This window comes from Daktulosphaira vitifoliae, unplaced genomic scaffold, assembly GCF_025091365.1.
Source record: "Daktulosphaira vitifoliae isolate Bord-2020 unplaced genomic scaffold, ASM2509136v1 Scaffold_5, whole genome shotgun sequence".
Classification (NCBI taxonomy): Eukaryota; Metazoa; Arthropoda; class Insecta; order Hemiptera; family Phylloxeridae; genus Daktulosphaira; species Daktulosphaira vitifoliae.
Genome location: NW_026099576.1, coordinates 10,610,906 through 10,626,908, shown reverse-complemented (window position 1 = coordinate 10,626,908; position 16,003 = coordinate 10,610,906). Strand labels below are relative to the sequence as shown.

Here is a 16,003-nt window from a genome sequence, read left to right as displayed (position 1 = left end):
CTAGCTCAGAAGGCCCTCATTAAATTTAAGATTTTTTTTCTCGCTGGACCACTGACAAAATTTAATTATTATTAAAAAAAGGAAAGGCTATTCAGATATTTTTTTCAAGGAAATATCAAACTGATTTCAATAAATGTATATTAGATTTTAAAGAAAAAGAACTTTACTCCTTAATATTTTTAACTTTTCTTTGAGCACCACTGGAGATTATAATGGTTTTACTTATAAATTAACATTTATTTATAATCTCAAGTTTTATAAACTCATGTCAAAAAATTAAAATTGTTTAACTATGAGTTAATATATTTTTACTTTTAGATGGCACATAGAATTTTTAAATAAGAAAAAATTAATTCTACTTATATATAACCAAAACTTACTAATTCTTAACATAACTCATATTAGAACTTGTAGCAAAACTTACACAGTTTAATACTATTTTAATTTTTTTAATATAAGTTAAAAATAATTTTAGTAATTAATTTTCAATTAAAATTGCTGAAAGAAAAATTAATCATAATCTACTGAGTCAACAAAAACCTATTGGAAGAAACTTCCTGAAAGTAATAAGAATAAAAAAAATGTGTTCAACAATTACTGTATTGAAGTAGGATATACTGTGTTATTTTATACTTAGATATCCTAATGCAGCACAGGAAAAAATCTAGTCATCCCCAAAAATGATAAGGAACACTTGGAAGAAATTTCTTTTTTAACCTTTTTTTAAAAATTATTGGATAATAAGATATTATTTTAACTCTTCCCGACGACACTTATCCATATTATCAAATTGGACATAGAACATCCAATTTTATATTGTACAAATATTAACAATTTTATGTTTATATTAGTCATTATTTTTTAATATTATACACTTAGGAATTAATCACTAATAAAATTGCACATGACAATTTTTACAGCACATATTTGTTATAGAAAAATTAGTTTTCAAATGGATCTCTTAGATGTTAAAAAATAAGTTACGGTTTGATACAACTTTGTGGATCAACTAAAACAATAGTTAACTAACAGTTTTTTGATTTGATGAAAATATTTTGCAATTAAATGTAGCATTAAATAGTAGCAAATAAATGCTAATTGAATAGAACATTTTAATTTAAATTTTACAATATAATTAACAATAATATAATTAATTTAATAATGTAGTGTTTCTGTAGCCACGTGACCCTGACGTTGCAACATATACGATCTATACGCCCTATTACTAATAATACAATCGAAATATATTATAACTTTCGATGCATAATCAAACTATCGATAATGTCGGAATTTTTACTGTCTCATTTTTTTTAATTTAATGTCGGATTGAAATCCGTTGTAATTTTGGTAACCTATGGTATCAGATGGTCGGAGTACGAGATGTTCGTAACAAGTACTACTTTGTCAAATGTCGGAGTATGTAAATGTCGGAGTATTATCAGTTCGTGGCAAAGGTGCTTTCCCGAATAAGAAATAATAATTATTTTTTATTTTTTTAAATATCAAATATCTTTGCAATAGATCTAAAAGATACCAATAATGGACAAAATTTATCACGTGGAGAACGACCCAGTCTTTGGTCGGTTTAACGTTATCGCACATAATACCTTGCAATACAACATTAACTTGATCAAAGGTCATGCATAGCTTAGACAGCTGTACTTTCCTCAATATATAAAAAAATTAGATTAGAAGTACGTAAATGACACTGGTTAATCTCGTTTATTAATAATTCGTCCGAGCGAGTAGTAATTGCAGGAGAAGATGTTGAACAATTTAAATTTTCAAACTCATCTAATAGTTTCTTTATTAGACGCTTTATATCTTGGATTGTTTTTTAACCTAAATCAAAAGCTTCGACAAAATATTTTAAACTTCTATTTTTAGCCGACAAACTTTTGATTTCAGTAGAAGAAAGTTTTGAATATTTATTATGAACCGGAAGCTTACAACCATCAAATTTAATTGGGTCATCAAACAAACCAAAACCAAAACCATCCCACTAGTAGAGCACATGACAGACATTATATGAAAATAAATCTTTTAAGATACTTAGTAAAAAAATGTAAGTAACTCAACGAATAACTGATAACTGAATTATAAAAACTTATAATTGATAAGCCAAATGTTTAGTTGAGTTAAGAGTTTCAAATCGATCTTATAACACTTTGGTTTCTACAATTATTAATCTAACAAATACTTGAAAAAAATCTCTTTAAGACAATTTACTTATTGAGTATGATAAAAATTTTAGAAAAACCAAAGTAATTTCGGTTCCTAACCCTCGTTTATAAAGTTTAAACAATGTTACAATAAGAAACCAAAAATAATTTTGTAAATCAGCCAATTACTATGATAAAGTGATAAGCCCCAAATTTTCTTTGCTCTAATATGCTATAAAATTTTTCAAACTAAAAAAAGTATTCCATTTTACTAAAATATTTTTTTTATATTTATTATAAAAAAATACAGTTTAGTGATCGGTGATATTTAGAGTTTCGATTGTTATCGCTAAGTAACCTTAAAAAAGTTGAACTGGTGAAAATTCAACTTTTTTATTAGTAGGAATTAATAGATGAATTCAGAGTTATTGTGGTACTTTGTATGAATTGGTAAATTTTCCTACATAATTTGCTAATTTTTCATTTTGATTAATTTGGCTTTCTAAAAATTGAGTACTACCTAATTTAAATAAGTTATTACATAAATACGTACAAAAATATATATTTGAAAATTTATGACTCATGGGATTAATATACACAAATAATAATATATAAGCATGTTAAATTAGAATTACACAAACATTCTACAAAAATCCTTTTTATTTTTTATTGTAGTACACCCGTCCAATTCTAGCGTTTCTACTGCTTTTTGGGTAACATCTTACTGAAGCATCTCCTTCGTAACCTGGTGGGCATGTGCAAGTAGCTACTCTATTCCTTGCGTTACATTCAGCGTCAACGCCACATTGACCAGCGCACACATTCTGGCACTTGTAGTTGGAGCAGGTTTGGTCATAACGACACTCGATATCAGATTCACATTCGCCTCGGATACAACCTGCAATTGCGTTTCCTACATATCCTGATAAACAAGTGCACACTGGACGTTCTTGTCCTGAGACGTCATGTCCTGGTGTACATTTGGCATTTGATCCACAAGGGAAAGGTTCACACAAGTCAGCTGGCTCAAATGGTCTGCACCGAACAAAAGGATCACCCGTCATAGTTTTTGGACAGCTACATACAGCTTTAATGTGGTCACGAACTTCGCAATTAGCGTTTATACCACAAACGCCTGTACATGGATTAACACATTTCTCTCCTAAGCACGATGGACGATCTGATGGACAATCACTGTGAGTAAGACATTCAGCTCTACACGAAACTAATGGATTTCCAAAATATCCCTGAAATCAAAATCCAATTAAATTGCTTTAACACTAAATTCCAAATGTTTTTGAAATAATTTCTATGCTATTTTGTTATATTATATAAATAAAGATTTTTTTTTTTTATGAAATTCATTTTCTAATCAAGTAATTTTGAAAACTATTATCCTCATTTATAAAATTAAATAGTGGAATTGTTAGAAAATGAGAAGAAAAATTTTCCATTATCTAAATTAATTATAGTCCCATATTAAATACAAACTATTACAAAGAGTCTCTTAAATTTTAATCGTTTTTAATGAGAACAGAGTTTGGTCGATATTACTTGATATCTATTGTTAGGTTGTTATATTTAATAGAGAGAAAAGATTTTTGCGATAAAAAATTTGTTCATGATAAGATAGAACATTTATAGCATTCTGCTGTCTTGAAAAAAGTTTTTAGATTTTTATCAGCCAATTAATTTATAAATTTCAATCGTATATAATAAAGTTGTGAATTACGAATATTATTTAAATTTTAACATAATTTGAAAAATTTGTATCGAAAATATTTTTAATGATCGAAAATTGGTCTTATGAGTCCCAATTTAAAACGGTCACAGAGATTTTCTCGGTAGCTCACCAATACAATCCGGACTTTATTATTTAATAATATTTATGTTATGTATAATATATATATATAACATAATGTTTTAATATAAAATCTTATTTTACATTGCATATTGTATTTACTAAAACTTAAATTATTTTAGAATTGTAATAGAACCTTTGGGCATGAGCAAACTGGTCGGTGGTTTTGAACGTCGCAAATAGCGGTAGATGCACAAGTGCCAATAGCACAAGCTGCTGTACACAAGTAATTTTGACACATTTGAGTGGGACCACATTCATAATCAGATTCGCATTCATGACGACATCCGGTTATACCTGATCCTACATATCCTGGTAAACACGAACATACAGGCACGTCATTAATCACTTCACATTTGGTATTTGCTCCACAAGGGCTTGGATGACATTGTTCCTCTAAAAAAGTCGAATTATTTAATATAAATTTCAGTAAAAACAAGTATTATATATTACGTGGATCATTTTGACGGCATGAAGACGATGGATCTCCATTATAACCTGGCAGACAAGAACAAACAGCCACATGATTTCTCGCAGTGCACTGTGCATTTATACCACATTGACCTGCACATACATCTTCACACTTATAATTACGGCACACTCTGCTGTTGGTACAGTCGCTATTGACTACATGAAAAAAAAAACAGAAATATTTATTAAGATGGATTAATTCTAAAAAAAACCCAGCACAGGAGGGTCGCGGCACAGTGGTGACGTGGCATAGTTGAATAAAGTATAATGATATCTGACAGTGATTAAAATCACTATCATAAAAAACGCTTCGATGCTAATCTTTAGATAGTGTTTAGTTTTAAAAAATTGGTGAATTATTCTAAAAGCTACATGATCTGATATTTCCTTACTTATATCCTGATTAAGATAAAGTATGTCGAATAAAAGAGGGATATAAATATTATTTCTCATAAAAATTGTATTGATGTAAAATGTAAAAAATAAAATCGAGTATTTTCACACAAAAATAGCATTCAGTAGTCATTTTAAATCCCCCCCTGTGGGCAGATAAAGGGTCAAATATATAAAAAAAATATATCATGTTATGGGTAAAGACATTATGCATATATAAAAAAAAATTATATTGATTTGTTCTTTTTTGAAAAAGTTATGGCAGTTCAAGTAAAAAAAATTGAAAAAATTTCGAAAATTAGCGATTTTTAAATTTGTTATTTTTTTGGAGATTTCCCATATTTACGGGGAACGAAGTCAAAAATTTCAACTTTTGAGGATAATGTTTTCAACTAGATACAATTTGTGATCTTTTGACGTATTGTTGAGAAAATCGGTCCAATGAGAGCTGAGAAAAAGTGGTAACAGACAAAAAAAAAATAAACACATCTTAGTAAAACCAATACCTTCTCGGGTTCGCATCGAATCTAATTAATTAATTTGTTTGATAAAAACAAGGTACTAGACAAATAATAACATGAAAATACTCAGATGACTCAGAGATATACATTTTATAATTCAATGGGCGTTGAAAGTCATTAAGATATTTCAAAATAATTTAACGCCTATTTATTAAGGTCAAATATATGTGTATTTGTGTACAATTAACGCAAATTTGTAGTAATTAAAACCAAGAATCTATGTAATATTTACTCTTTGACTTAACCGTGTAATAATACATAAAAAATAATAATGATATAATTTATAAATTTATGTACATAAGTAGGAAAAGTTAATGGTTTATTTAGTTTTACACTTTATTAATACAATCTTATATTTTTATTTTAAGTATGAAAAAAATATCACTTACCTTCACATTCACCCCGTTGACAGATAGAGAGTGGATTACCAAAATACCCTGGCAAGCAACTGCAGACTGGCCGATCATTATTTACACGACAATTTGTATTGGTACCGCAAGGGTTTGGAGAACATGGATTATAATATTGCCGACCCGAAGTGTATGAAGTTGGGTTGTAAATGATCATACCTGAAATGGAATTAAAATATATTAAAAATTAAATTTATGAATAACTTGTACTCATTATTTTGGTTAAATGAGGAAAACGACGAGTGGTTATGCAATATAGGTGCAATAACATGTAGGAAAATCTTCCATCTTAATTTTAATAATGATTATTTTAAGATACATAATAATTTTCTTCTTAATTAAATAATTATTATAATATCAATAATTATTGATATTATTTTAACTCTAAAACACCCACATTTTTTATTATTACCATAAATTGATAATATTTCATTTCAACAAGGAAAACTGGTTATATTGTTTATTTAAAAAGTGTTGAGGATTTATGTGTATATTTTGGTTTGTAGTATATTTTTAAATAACAGTAACAGGTAAATATTTTTTTAAGTAATATTCAAAACAATAATTTACTTTTAAAAGTATAAACATAGTGATAAAATATTATTTCAATGCTATTTATTTGTTTAGTTGCTTACCTTGTGTCATTGGACTGATCACTGCGGCCAAAATGGCCAACATTGTTAAACACTGAAAAAGAAAAAATTCAAACAAATTATTTCTAAAAAAAATAATACTATTTTATAAATAAGTATTTAATACACAATAAAATATATTTAATGTTATCTTTTAATATATTCGTTGACCTAGATGAAATAATGTATTTGTTATCAATGACAAGGACACAAACCACTATAATGTCCTCAGATTTGTTTAAATAATTGTATTTATTNGTTTACAAACCACTATAATGTCCTCAGATTTGTTTAAATAATTGTATTTATTTAAATTTATGATCTATACAGTGAAACTTTTTTCAAAGGACCCTCTATTAAACAGGAACCTCCTCTTAACAGAAAAAATTTTCGTCCACAGCGTATCTGTTAAAAGAAAGTTTTCTGTATAACTATAATAATGATCGTGTTAAAGGTTCAATGTACCTTTTAAAAAAATATTATTATTATTTCAAATAGCAGTTAACTGTGTATGAAGTGGCACTACATGGTTCTATTTTATAATTTATAAATCTATGTATAAAAACCGATCATATAGTGTAGTATTATTACTTTTTCGATTTCTAAAAATAAGGAAGTACGGTATTTAATTTTAAAAAAATTAGATTTTTGTCAACTTCATAAGTTTAGCGTGAATAAAATAGTAATAGTTATAAATTGTTAGCTCAAGACGTAGTAATTATGTTTTTATAATTTAAATAGATAGAAAAAAATTTAATGGATTCTTAAATTTTTTAATTGATTTAACATATTAGTAAAAAAATATTTATCATTTATAATGTCATAAGTAAAGAAATTTAACCCGTCCCCTTTACTAAAATCAACAAACACCTTATTTCAAATTACGTATGATAAAATTAAAATTAAAAGTAAATTTTGTTTTGGTTTTAAGAAATAAAATCTGAAGCCATTTATTAAAAAATGAATTTAGCAATTTTTCTGAAGAGCAAAGACAAATAAAAAAATTTAATAGTAATATGATAAAATCAATAATTTTGGAATGAAAAAATATTCCTTCTCCTTAAATTCATCTCGTCAGTTTTATAAACATTACCAATAATTTCAGATTACTATTTTTGTGATGATCTTTTAGAAAAAAACCGTAGAAATATTTATAATAAAATAAGTAGTATAAGGTGAATTTTTAAATTATTCATTGGGAAAGTTATTTAACACGTTAATTAAGACTTAATATTTTAAGTTTTTTTTTAAATATATCATACATTTGAGATTCGGATACGGAAGATCTTAGTTTATTTCATACTTATTTACGTTTAAAATCAGCAAGTTCTATATTTCACAGATTTATAACGTCATCTATCAAATATTTATTTTATTAAAAATAAATACAACATAAAAAATGTACACAATTTCCCATGAAACAAGACATTTGATAGCACTTTCGATATAATATTAAATATTTTTGAGTTTTATAATAATTATAAAGCACAAAATTCTGTCCTAACAAAAACATAATTATAATTACAATTATAATTTACATAATAAATAACTGCTATTCTAACAAAATACTAGAAAAACAAACATGTGTTGCATACGACTATTACTTTAAGTTATTATCAAACATTTTTTTGGTCTATACAACTACATAGAAGCTACATAGCAACCTCAATATGATGCTGTGGATAATTACTTCATCTACATATCTATTAATTTATGCCTAAATACGCATATAAGTATATTAAATTAGTATAGTTTGTTGCTAGTTTTTAATTGAACTTTAAAATTAAATTCAAATATAAATAGTTATTTCTAATATAAAATATATAATTAGACTATTTGAAACCAATAACGTGGTAAGTACAAAATGTAATAAATTGATTTTTAGTCTAAATAAAATGTCTTGGGACTAAACCAAAAAATATTTAACGCGTGATAAGTCTATATTTTAAATTAACGGTAAGAAAATATCAACAAGATAATGTTTTAAGCACACTACAGTTTTTTAATTGAAAAAAAAATTCACCAACTTAAGATCAACTTTTTGGTACTTTCATGTTATTGATTTTATTAATTGATTCAATATTTTGAATAATTAAAGTAGTTAAGGTCTACCAATTACTATTATTTTACTATTAACTTGTACAATATACTCTTAGTCATAAAATGAATTCATTTTTACTGGTAAATATTTTTTAAATCTTAGTACTTACCAAAGTCATGTTGTATCCGGTATAGTCACTACACAACTATTGACCAAGTGATTTGTTTCAAGTGTTCATTTATAAACATCAGGTAATCCTTGCTGGATCCGATTCATGGTCATAAGTCGAAATATGGGTTCGACCAGTATTAATGTATGTACGAAAGCGTGTGTGTATTTGCGTTAGTGCATAAACAACTCTGACTACCATTTTGGTTTTGCTTATGAGTTATGTATTTCAAGTAGCCCACGCGGAACAATAACGTTGCAGTCAAACAATCGCTTAATTGATCAATTCAATGGCCACCAAAACATACGCCCACGAGTACACATGATTATCATACTATAATATTGTTGACTAATATGTAGTTTATCCAAAGATAAACTAACTTCTCCATCAACCTATCGTATGTAGAAAAAACTATTAAGCGTAGGCTATTTTTGCAACAATGAAAATAATATGCACAATTCCACACTTGACTTAGTTCAGTTATTTTTTGACGTCAGATCAAGTCCAAGACACGATTCTTATGCATAATAACAACTACATAAACATACGCCGGATATCTAAATTTCCGAAATGTGTTGTGTATCAGCTAGTACAAAAACCAATTTTTAGTAGGCGGTATCAGTCCTTGAAAATAACGAGAGTTAGTCATTACCTATTGACGTATGCGATCAAAATAACATAAAATACATACAGAGTGAATCTTTTAACGCAAGCCACTAAATTTCTCTAAAATAAGACTATTTTTGAAAAAACATTTTCATTGGTTTTTGTTAGTTACATAAGTATTTCCATTTATCTAATATAAAACAACTTTTAGGTCGATACCACATATCTTAGAGGGGTGTCAACATTATTTTTTTCTTAATTTATCAATAATAAAATACTTGTTTTATTCATTCCTTATACCTTATAAGTATATGAACTATAATATCTTAAATGGTAACACACAATTAAACTAGCTTATAAATTAAAAAATGATTTAATCATGAAAATGGCTGGTTGATAACAACTTTTGGACCAGTACTTCCGAAGTTATTCTCATTTTCATATCTAGGCGGTAGGAAGAGCACGACCGGGAAATGACTAGTGAATTAAAAGCAGCACGCTCTCTTTACCTCTAGTCATAACTTTAAATTATTAATAACTTCTGGAATACTGGTAAAAATTGTTATCCAGCAGTCATTTTCTGAATTAAATCATTGTCTAATTTATAAGCTAGTGTAATATGTATACTGCAATTTCAAAAAATTAAGTTGACACCCCTATAAAATATAAAAAATGAACCTAAAAATTATTTTATATCAAATACATATGTAACTAACAAAATTCGAAAAAAAATTTCAAAAAACTTAATATTATAAGAAAATTTGAGTGGTTAGCGTTAAAAAAAAAATCACTCTGTATATTCATCTAAGATTTTGCGCCAGAGTTTAACCAATAGTAAATATTAATATTTAATTGTTATTTTTGTAATTTAAATTATAATATTTATTGCTAAGGTGTATTTTTTTGTTACACATAAACAATATGATGTAGGCATAGTGACACGACTATTTGTCTGATAATCTATTAATGAAAAAAGCCAAAACACCAAAAAGCATGTTAATATTTAAAAGTTATATTCTTAACTAGTCCATTAATTTAAAGAATTATTTTAAAAATCTTAAGGGGAATTAACCGGAATGATTTTCAAAACTAATAAATCGAAAAATTACTCTTCTAGCTATTTCCATATAAAAAAAAAAACACATCATAGTAAAACCAATACCTTCTCAGCTTCGCATCGAAGCTAAAAAAGGTAGAGTTTAAAATAATTGTAATATTATATTATCACTTAAAATATTAACATATATTTTGATGTTATCATTTGTACATGTATGTCACATATTATGAATATACAGAATCACCAAAACAGGGTTGTTTTATTTAAAAAACAAAATAACCAGTTAATTATGAGATAAAAACTACTTATTGTAGAGATTATTAAGTAACGTCTACACGTAGGACCCTCATTATAATTAACCAATTAGAATAGAAAGTCTCAGCTTCTGAGGTCACGCTAGGGATCGCTAGGCTACCCCTCTCTGACTATAAAAAGCCATTTCCTCGTCGAAACCAGTTCTTTCGGTAATTTTAAAATACACAAAATCTATGACACTCTACTAAAAATTTGGTTTTTTTTTAATTAATTTGGATTTAGAATATTAGCTTCGATGCGAAGCTGAGAAGGTATTGGTTTTACTAAGATGTGTGTTTTTTTTTTTTTTTTTTCTGTTACCACTTTTTCTCAGTTCTCACCGAACCGATTTCTTTCAATGATACGTCAAAAGATCACAAATCGTATCTATTCGAAGACATTATCCTCAAAAATTGAAAAAAATTCCCTCGTTCCCCGTAAATGGGGGAAACCTCCAAAAAAATTACAAATTTAAAAATCGCTAATTTTCGAAATTTTTTCAATTTTTTTTACTTAAAAGTGCTATAACTTTTCAAAAATGAACATATCAATATAATTTATTTTTATATAGATTCATGATATCATTACCTTTCATTTGGTATATTTTTTTTTTATATGTGACTCTTTACTTGCCCACAGGGGGGGATTAAAAATGACAACTTTTTCACAAAAAATTAATTTTTTCAACTTAAATTTTGAAAGTGTTCCGGAAAATCTGACACTTTTATATATATCTTAAATTAAAGCTAATGTAATGTACTTTAATTTGAAAAAAAAAANTATATTAAAGATAATGTAATGTACTTTATCATGAAAAAAAAAAAATTTCGGACTTTATTTTATCTTCACGGTGAAAATGGCTACTGAATGCTATTTTTGTGTGAAAATTCTCGATTTTGTATTTTACATTTTTAACTTTATTATGCTATAACTTTTTGNTTTTTTTTTTTTTTTTGTGTTTGTTACCACTTTTTCTTAGCTCTCATCGAACAGATTTCTTTCAACAATACGTCAAAAGATCACAAATCGTATCTAGTCGAAGACATTACTCTCAAAAATTGAAAAAATTTCCCTCGTTCCTCGTAAATGGGGGAAACCTCCAAAAAAATTACAAATTTAAAAATCACTAATTTTCGAAATTTTTTCAATTTTTCTTACTTAAAATTGCCATAATTTTTTCAAAAATGAATATATCAATATAATTTTTGTTTTTATAGATGCTTGATGTCTTTACCTATCATTTGGTATATTATTTTCATAAATTTAACCCTTTACCTGGCCACAGGGGGGGATTTAAAATGACAACTTTTTCACAAAAAATTAACTTTTGAAAGTGTTCCGGAAGGTCTGACACTTTTATTCNTGGAAGGTCTGACACATTTATATATATCTTAAATTAAAGCTAATGTAATATACTTTGTAATGGTGAAAAAAAATTTCGTACTTTATTTTGTCTTCAGGGTGAAATTGGCTACCGAATTCTATTATTGTGTGAAAATTCTCGATTTTATGTTTTACATTTTTAACTTTATAATGCTATGACATATTGAAAAGTGTATGGATCAACATTATTTTTTTATGAGAAATAATATTTTTTAATAATCCCTTTTTCATTCGACATACNCTGACACTTTTATATATATCTTAAATTAAAGGTAATGTAATATACTTTATTTTGTTTTTATGGTGAAAATGGCTACCGTATGCTACTTTTGTGCTAAAATTCTTGATTTTATATTTTACATTTTTAACTTTATATTTCGATAACTTTTAAATAATTTTTTAAAAAAAGTATGGATCAATAAAATTATTTTGTGAAAAATACTATTTATATATTTCTTTCATACGACATCCTTTTTTTTTAAATCGGACCACATCCTTTTACAGGGGGGTTCAGAACTTAAAAATGCATATAGAAATAAAACTTTTTCAATATAATTTTTGAAAGCGTTGCGAAACTTTAATTGCAGATTTGAAATCGGCATAAAAATGGGTTTAGAAAAGTTTAATTTAGTCTCTGATGAAAATTCCTTGTAGACCAGTAAATTTATTTATAAATAACAACCATTTTTTTTTAAGTATTGCATTAAACCTCTCAATTTTTATATACGTTTGTCATAGAAGCAATGAATACTTTATAATTTTTTATAATTTCTCCATAATAATTACAATACTCAATTATAAAAAATCAATATCATGCTATATTTCATTGCTTTAATAAATATTTATTCATGTATTACACTTATTAATTATAAAACTATTAATCAGGATATAAAAAAGGAAAAAGGAGATTATTTTGCTTTTGAATTGATTCACAAATTTTCCTTTATACATAGCAGAGGGTTCATAACAAAAATTCATATAGAAAAAAACATTTTTAACTTATTTTTTGAAAGTGTTTGGGAAATACTGACACTTTTATATATATCTTAAATTAAAGCTTATAAAAATACTTTAATATGGAAAAAAAAAATGTTGAACTTTATTTTGTTTTCATGGTGAAAACGGACATCAAAGTTAATAAAATAATAAGATTTTTGTGAAAAATATTCTTTTTTATATTTTTAATTTTATAAAGATATAACTTTTTAAAAAATGTATGGATCATTACAATTTTTTTTTGAAAATTTTTTACTTTCTACTTATTGTAGAGATTATTAAGTAACGTCTACACGTAGGACCCTTATNGCCCACAGGGGGGGGATTTAAAATGACTACCGAATGCTATTTTTGTGTGAAAATACTCGATTTTATTTTTTACATTTTACATCAATACAATTTTTATGAGAAATAATATTTATATCCCTCTTTTATTCGACATACTTTATCTTAATCAGGATATAAGTAAGAAAATATCAGATCATGTAGCTTTTGAATAATCTACCAATTTTTTAAAATTAAACACTATCTAAAGATTTACATCGAAGCGTTTTTTTTTTATAGTGATTTTAATCACTGTCAGATATCATTATACTTGATCCATCTATACTATATCAACATTGTGATGATTATTCTTTCAATNACATGTCACCACTGTGCCGCAACCCCCCTGTGCTGGGTTTTTTTTTCTTTGAAACTAAATGACACTTAGAAATTTTAAAGTGAATTTTGTTTTGGTGAATCTTTTAATTTAATTTGTTCATTAAGTAATAATGTTTTATTTTTCTGTGGAAATCTTTATTTTTATTGTGGATATAAATATCAAATAATATTTTAAACATTAAATTTCTTTTTAATTATTTTATTTTAATAATAAATCCAACACCACTTCAAATTTTTAAAAATAATAAAAATGCATTGTGAGCTTTTCTTATTGGGTAGTTAGTCTCGTCGCTAATATTTTTGTTTTATCGCGCTGGCAGACAACGTAGAGAAACTTATGAGTATATTTACAGTGTTTAATCTTTGTCTTGGTGGTTATTGTGTCGCATCTTTTCAAGGCGCTAGCTCCGACACACGTTGAGCCACCACAATACCGCCTTGATAAATTTTTTACATAAATATATATATTTTTGAATCTTGTTTTGGCCAGACCAGAGGAAGATTTAAGAAATATTGGTGTCGATCTCTCAATAAAATATATTCTCTCAAAAAAATTCTTATTCAACAAACACAAAAAAATTAAATAAGGACAAATAACATCTAATAAAATATAGAGTGATTAGAATCTTTTACAAGTAAAATCAGTCCTAGATTTTGTGTAATTAAATCATATTATTTAAAATTTGAATCATTTTCGCAAGTATTATATGTAAGACTATATGACGTATACTGTAAATCGTATATGTAGTGCATTTAATACCAAAATCGACATTGTATTACTTGAAATATTATTGCAATACATAGGACGTAAGGTAAGTACAATTTAATCTATGCTTTTGAATTTCCAACAATTTATTACGTAATAAACCATTAACAAAATTAATAAACAAATTAAATAAAATTATATAAAATTATATAAATTAAAAAAATTTAACATACCATATATTTGCCTACAATTCTGTATTTTCTTTTTGTTTCTTTTATTTTTAGTTTATTACAGAATGGTTCATATCAACCAATAAAATTAATAGCTGTGGTATATTTCGTAAAACTTTGTTTAGCTTCGGTGAGAAACTGAAAAGGCATTAATTTTACTCTCTAGTGTATTTTGTTTTGTCTGTCATTCATTGTTTTCGGGTCTCAATGAACTGAATTTTTTCAACCATACGTCAAAAGGTCTCATAGAAAAAATTCAAAGTTGCAACTTTTGTTACTTTAAAAAATGTTTCGGAAATACTCTAAGCTTCAAATATATGTTAAATAAAACCTTGTTACATAATATAAGTACAAAAAACATTTGTCCCCACAACTTTTCTTCTATATGAAAACAGCCTCCGAAGGTTAACAAAAATTATTATTTCGGTGTAATATGTCACTGTGCTTTATGTTGTTATAATTTTCTTTTTCGATTATTTATATCAATATTTATTTGTGATTAATTAAAAAACATAAATGTAGAACAAAATAACTTTATTACAACAATTAATGATCTTCCAATTCTATTGGTGTTGGAAGTTTTTCATTTGTTTCTTCGAATTCTAAATCTAGAATTAAAAAAAAAAAACCGTGAGATAGTGGAGTTGTGGCACAGTATGGACATGACATAGTAGGAACAATAGTAGATGATATCTGACAGTGATTAAAATCACTATCATAAGAAACGCTTCGATGCAAATCTGTAGATAGTGTTTAAACCTAAGAAACTGGTGCATTATTCCAAAAGCAACATGATCTCCTATTTCCTTATTTATATCCTGATTACAAGTTTTATGATTTATAAAAATAATATATGAATAAATATTTATTATAGAGATTAAATATTGTATGAAATTGATATTTAACGATTTAGTATTATAATTTTTACGGAGAAAACATAAAAAATTATAAATTTGTTAACAACAAATTTTGTAGGAAATGGGTTTCAAAATTGAAGGGCTTCACACAAAACTTTTCATAAAATAATTTATTGTTAATTATGAATAAATGGTCAAGAAATTTTCATNTAAAATAATTTATTGTTAATTATGAATAAATGGTCAAGAAATTTTCATCAGAATCAAAAATAAACTTTTCTTGATTATTTTTCTTGCTGATTTCAATTCTTCAATTAGATTTTCCATCACCACTAATTTTTGATATTATTACTAATTAGTTAAAAACCAGTTTTAACATATAGAAAAATGAAATTCAACAACACAACAGCGGAATCATAGATGAACCTCAGCATGGAATATAATTCTGAATATTTCAATTGTAGCATTTATTTAAACACCAAAGTAACATAGAAATGATAAGTATTTCTATTGAAATGATTTACTACGATATAAATACTGTCGGCGAACAG

At 26.2% G+C, this 16,003-nt stretch overlaps 1 protein-coding gene across 1 annotated transcript; it reads right to left on the bottom strand.

The window, feature by feature from the left end:
* Nucleotides 1-2,708: 2,708 nt before the first annotated feature.
* On the bottom strand, nt 2,709-8,809 carry LOC126907060 (fibropellin-1). Its single transcript, XM_050688080.1, has 6 exons — nt 8,661-8,809; nt 6,454-6,505; nt 5,798-5,977; nt 4,477-4,650; nt 4,160-4,419; nt 2,709-3,409 (listed from the first exon to the last, which is right to left on the bottom strand). Exons 1-6 carry the CDS (start codon nt 8,667-8,669, stop codon nt 2,822-2,824), a joined length of 1,263 nt encoding a protein of 420 aa, XP_050544037.1. The 5' UTR covers nt 8,670-8,809; the 3' UTR covers nt 2,709-2,821.
* Nucleotides 8,810-16,003: the final 7,194 nt, after the last annotated feature.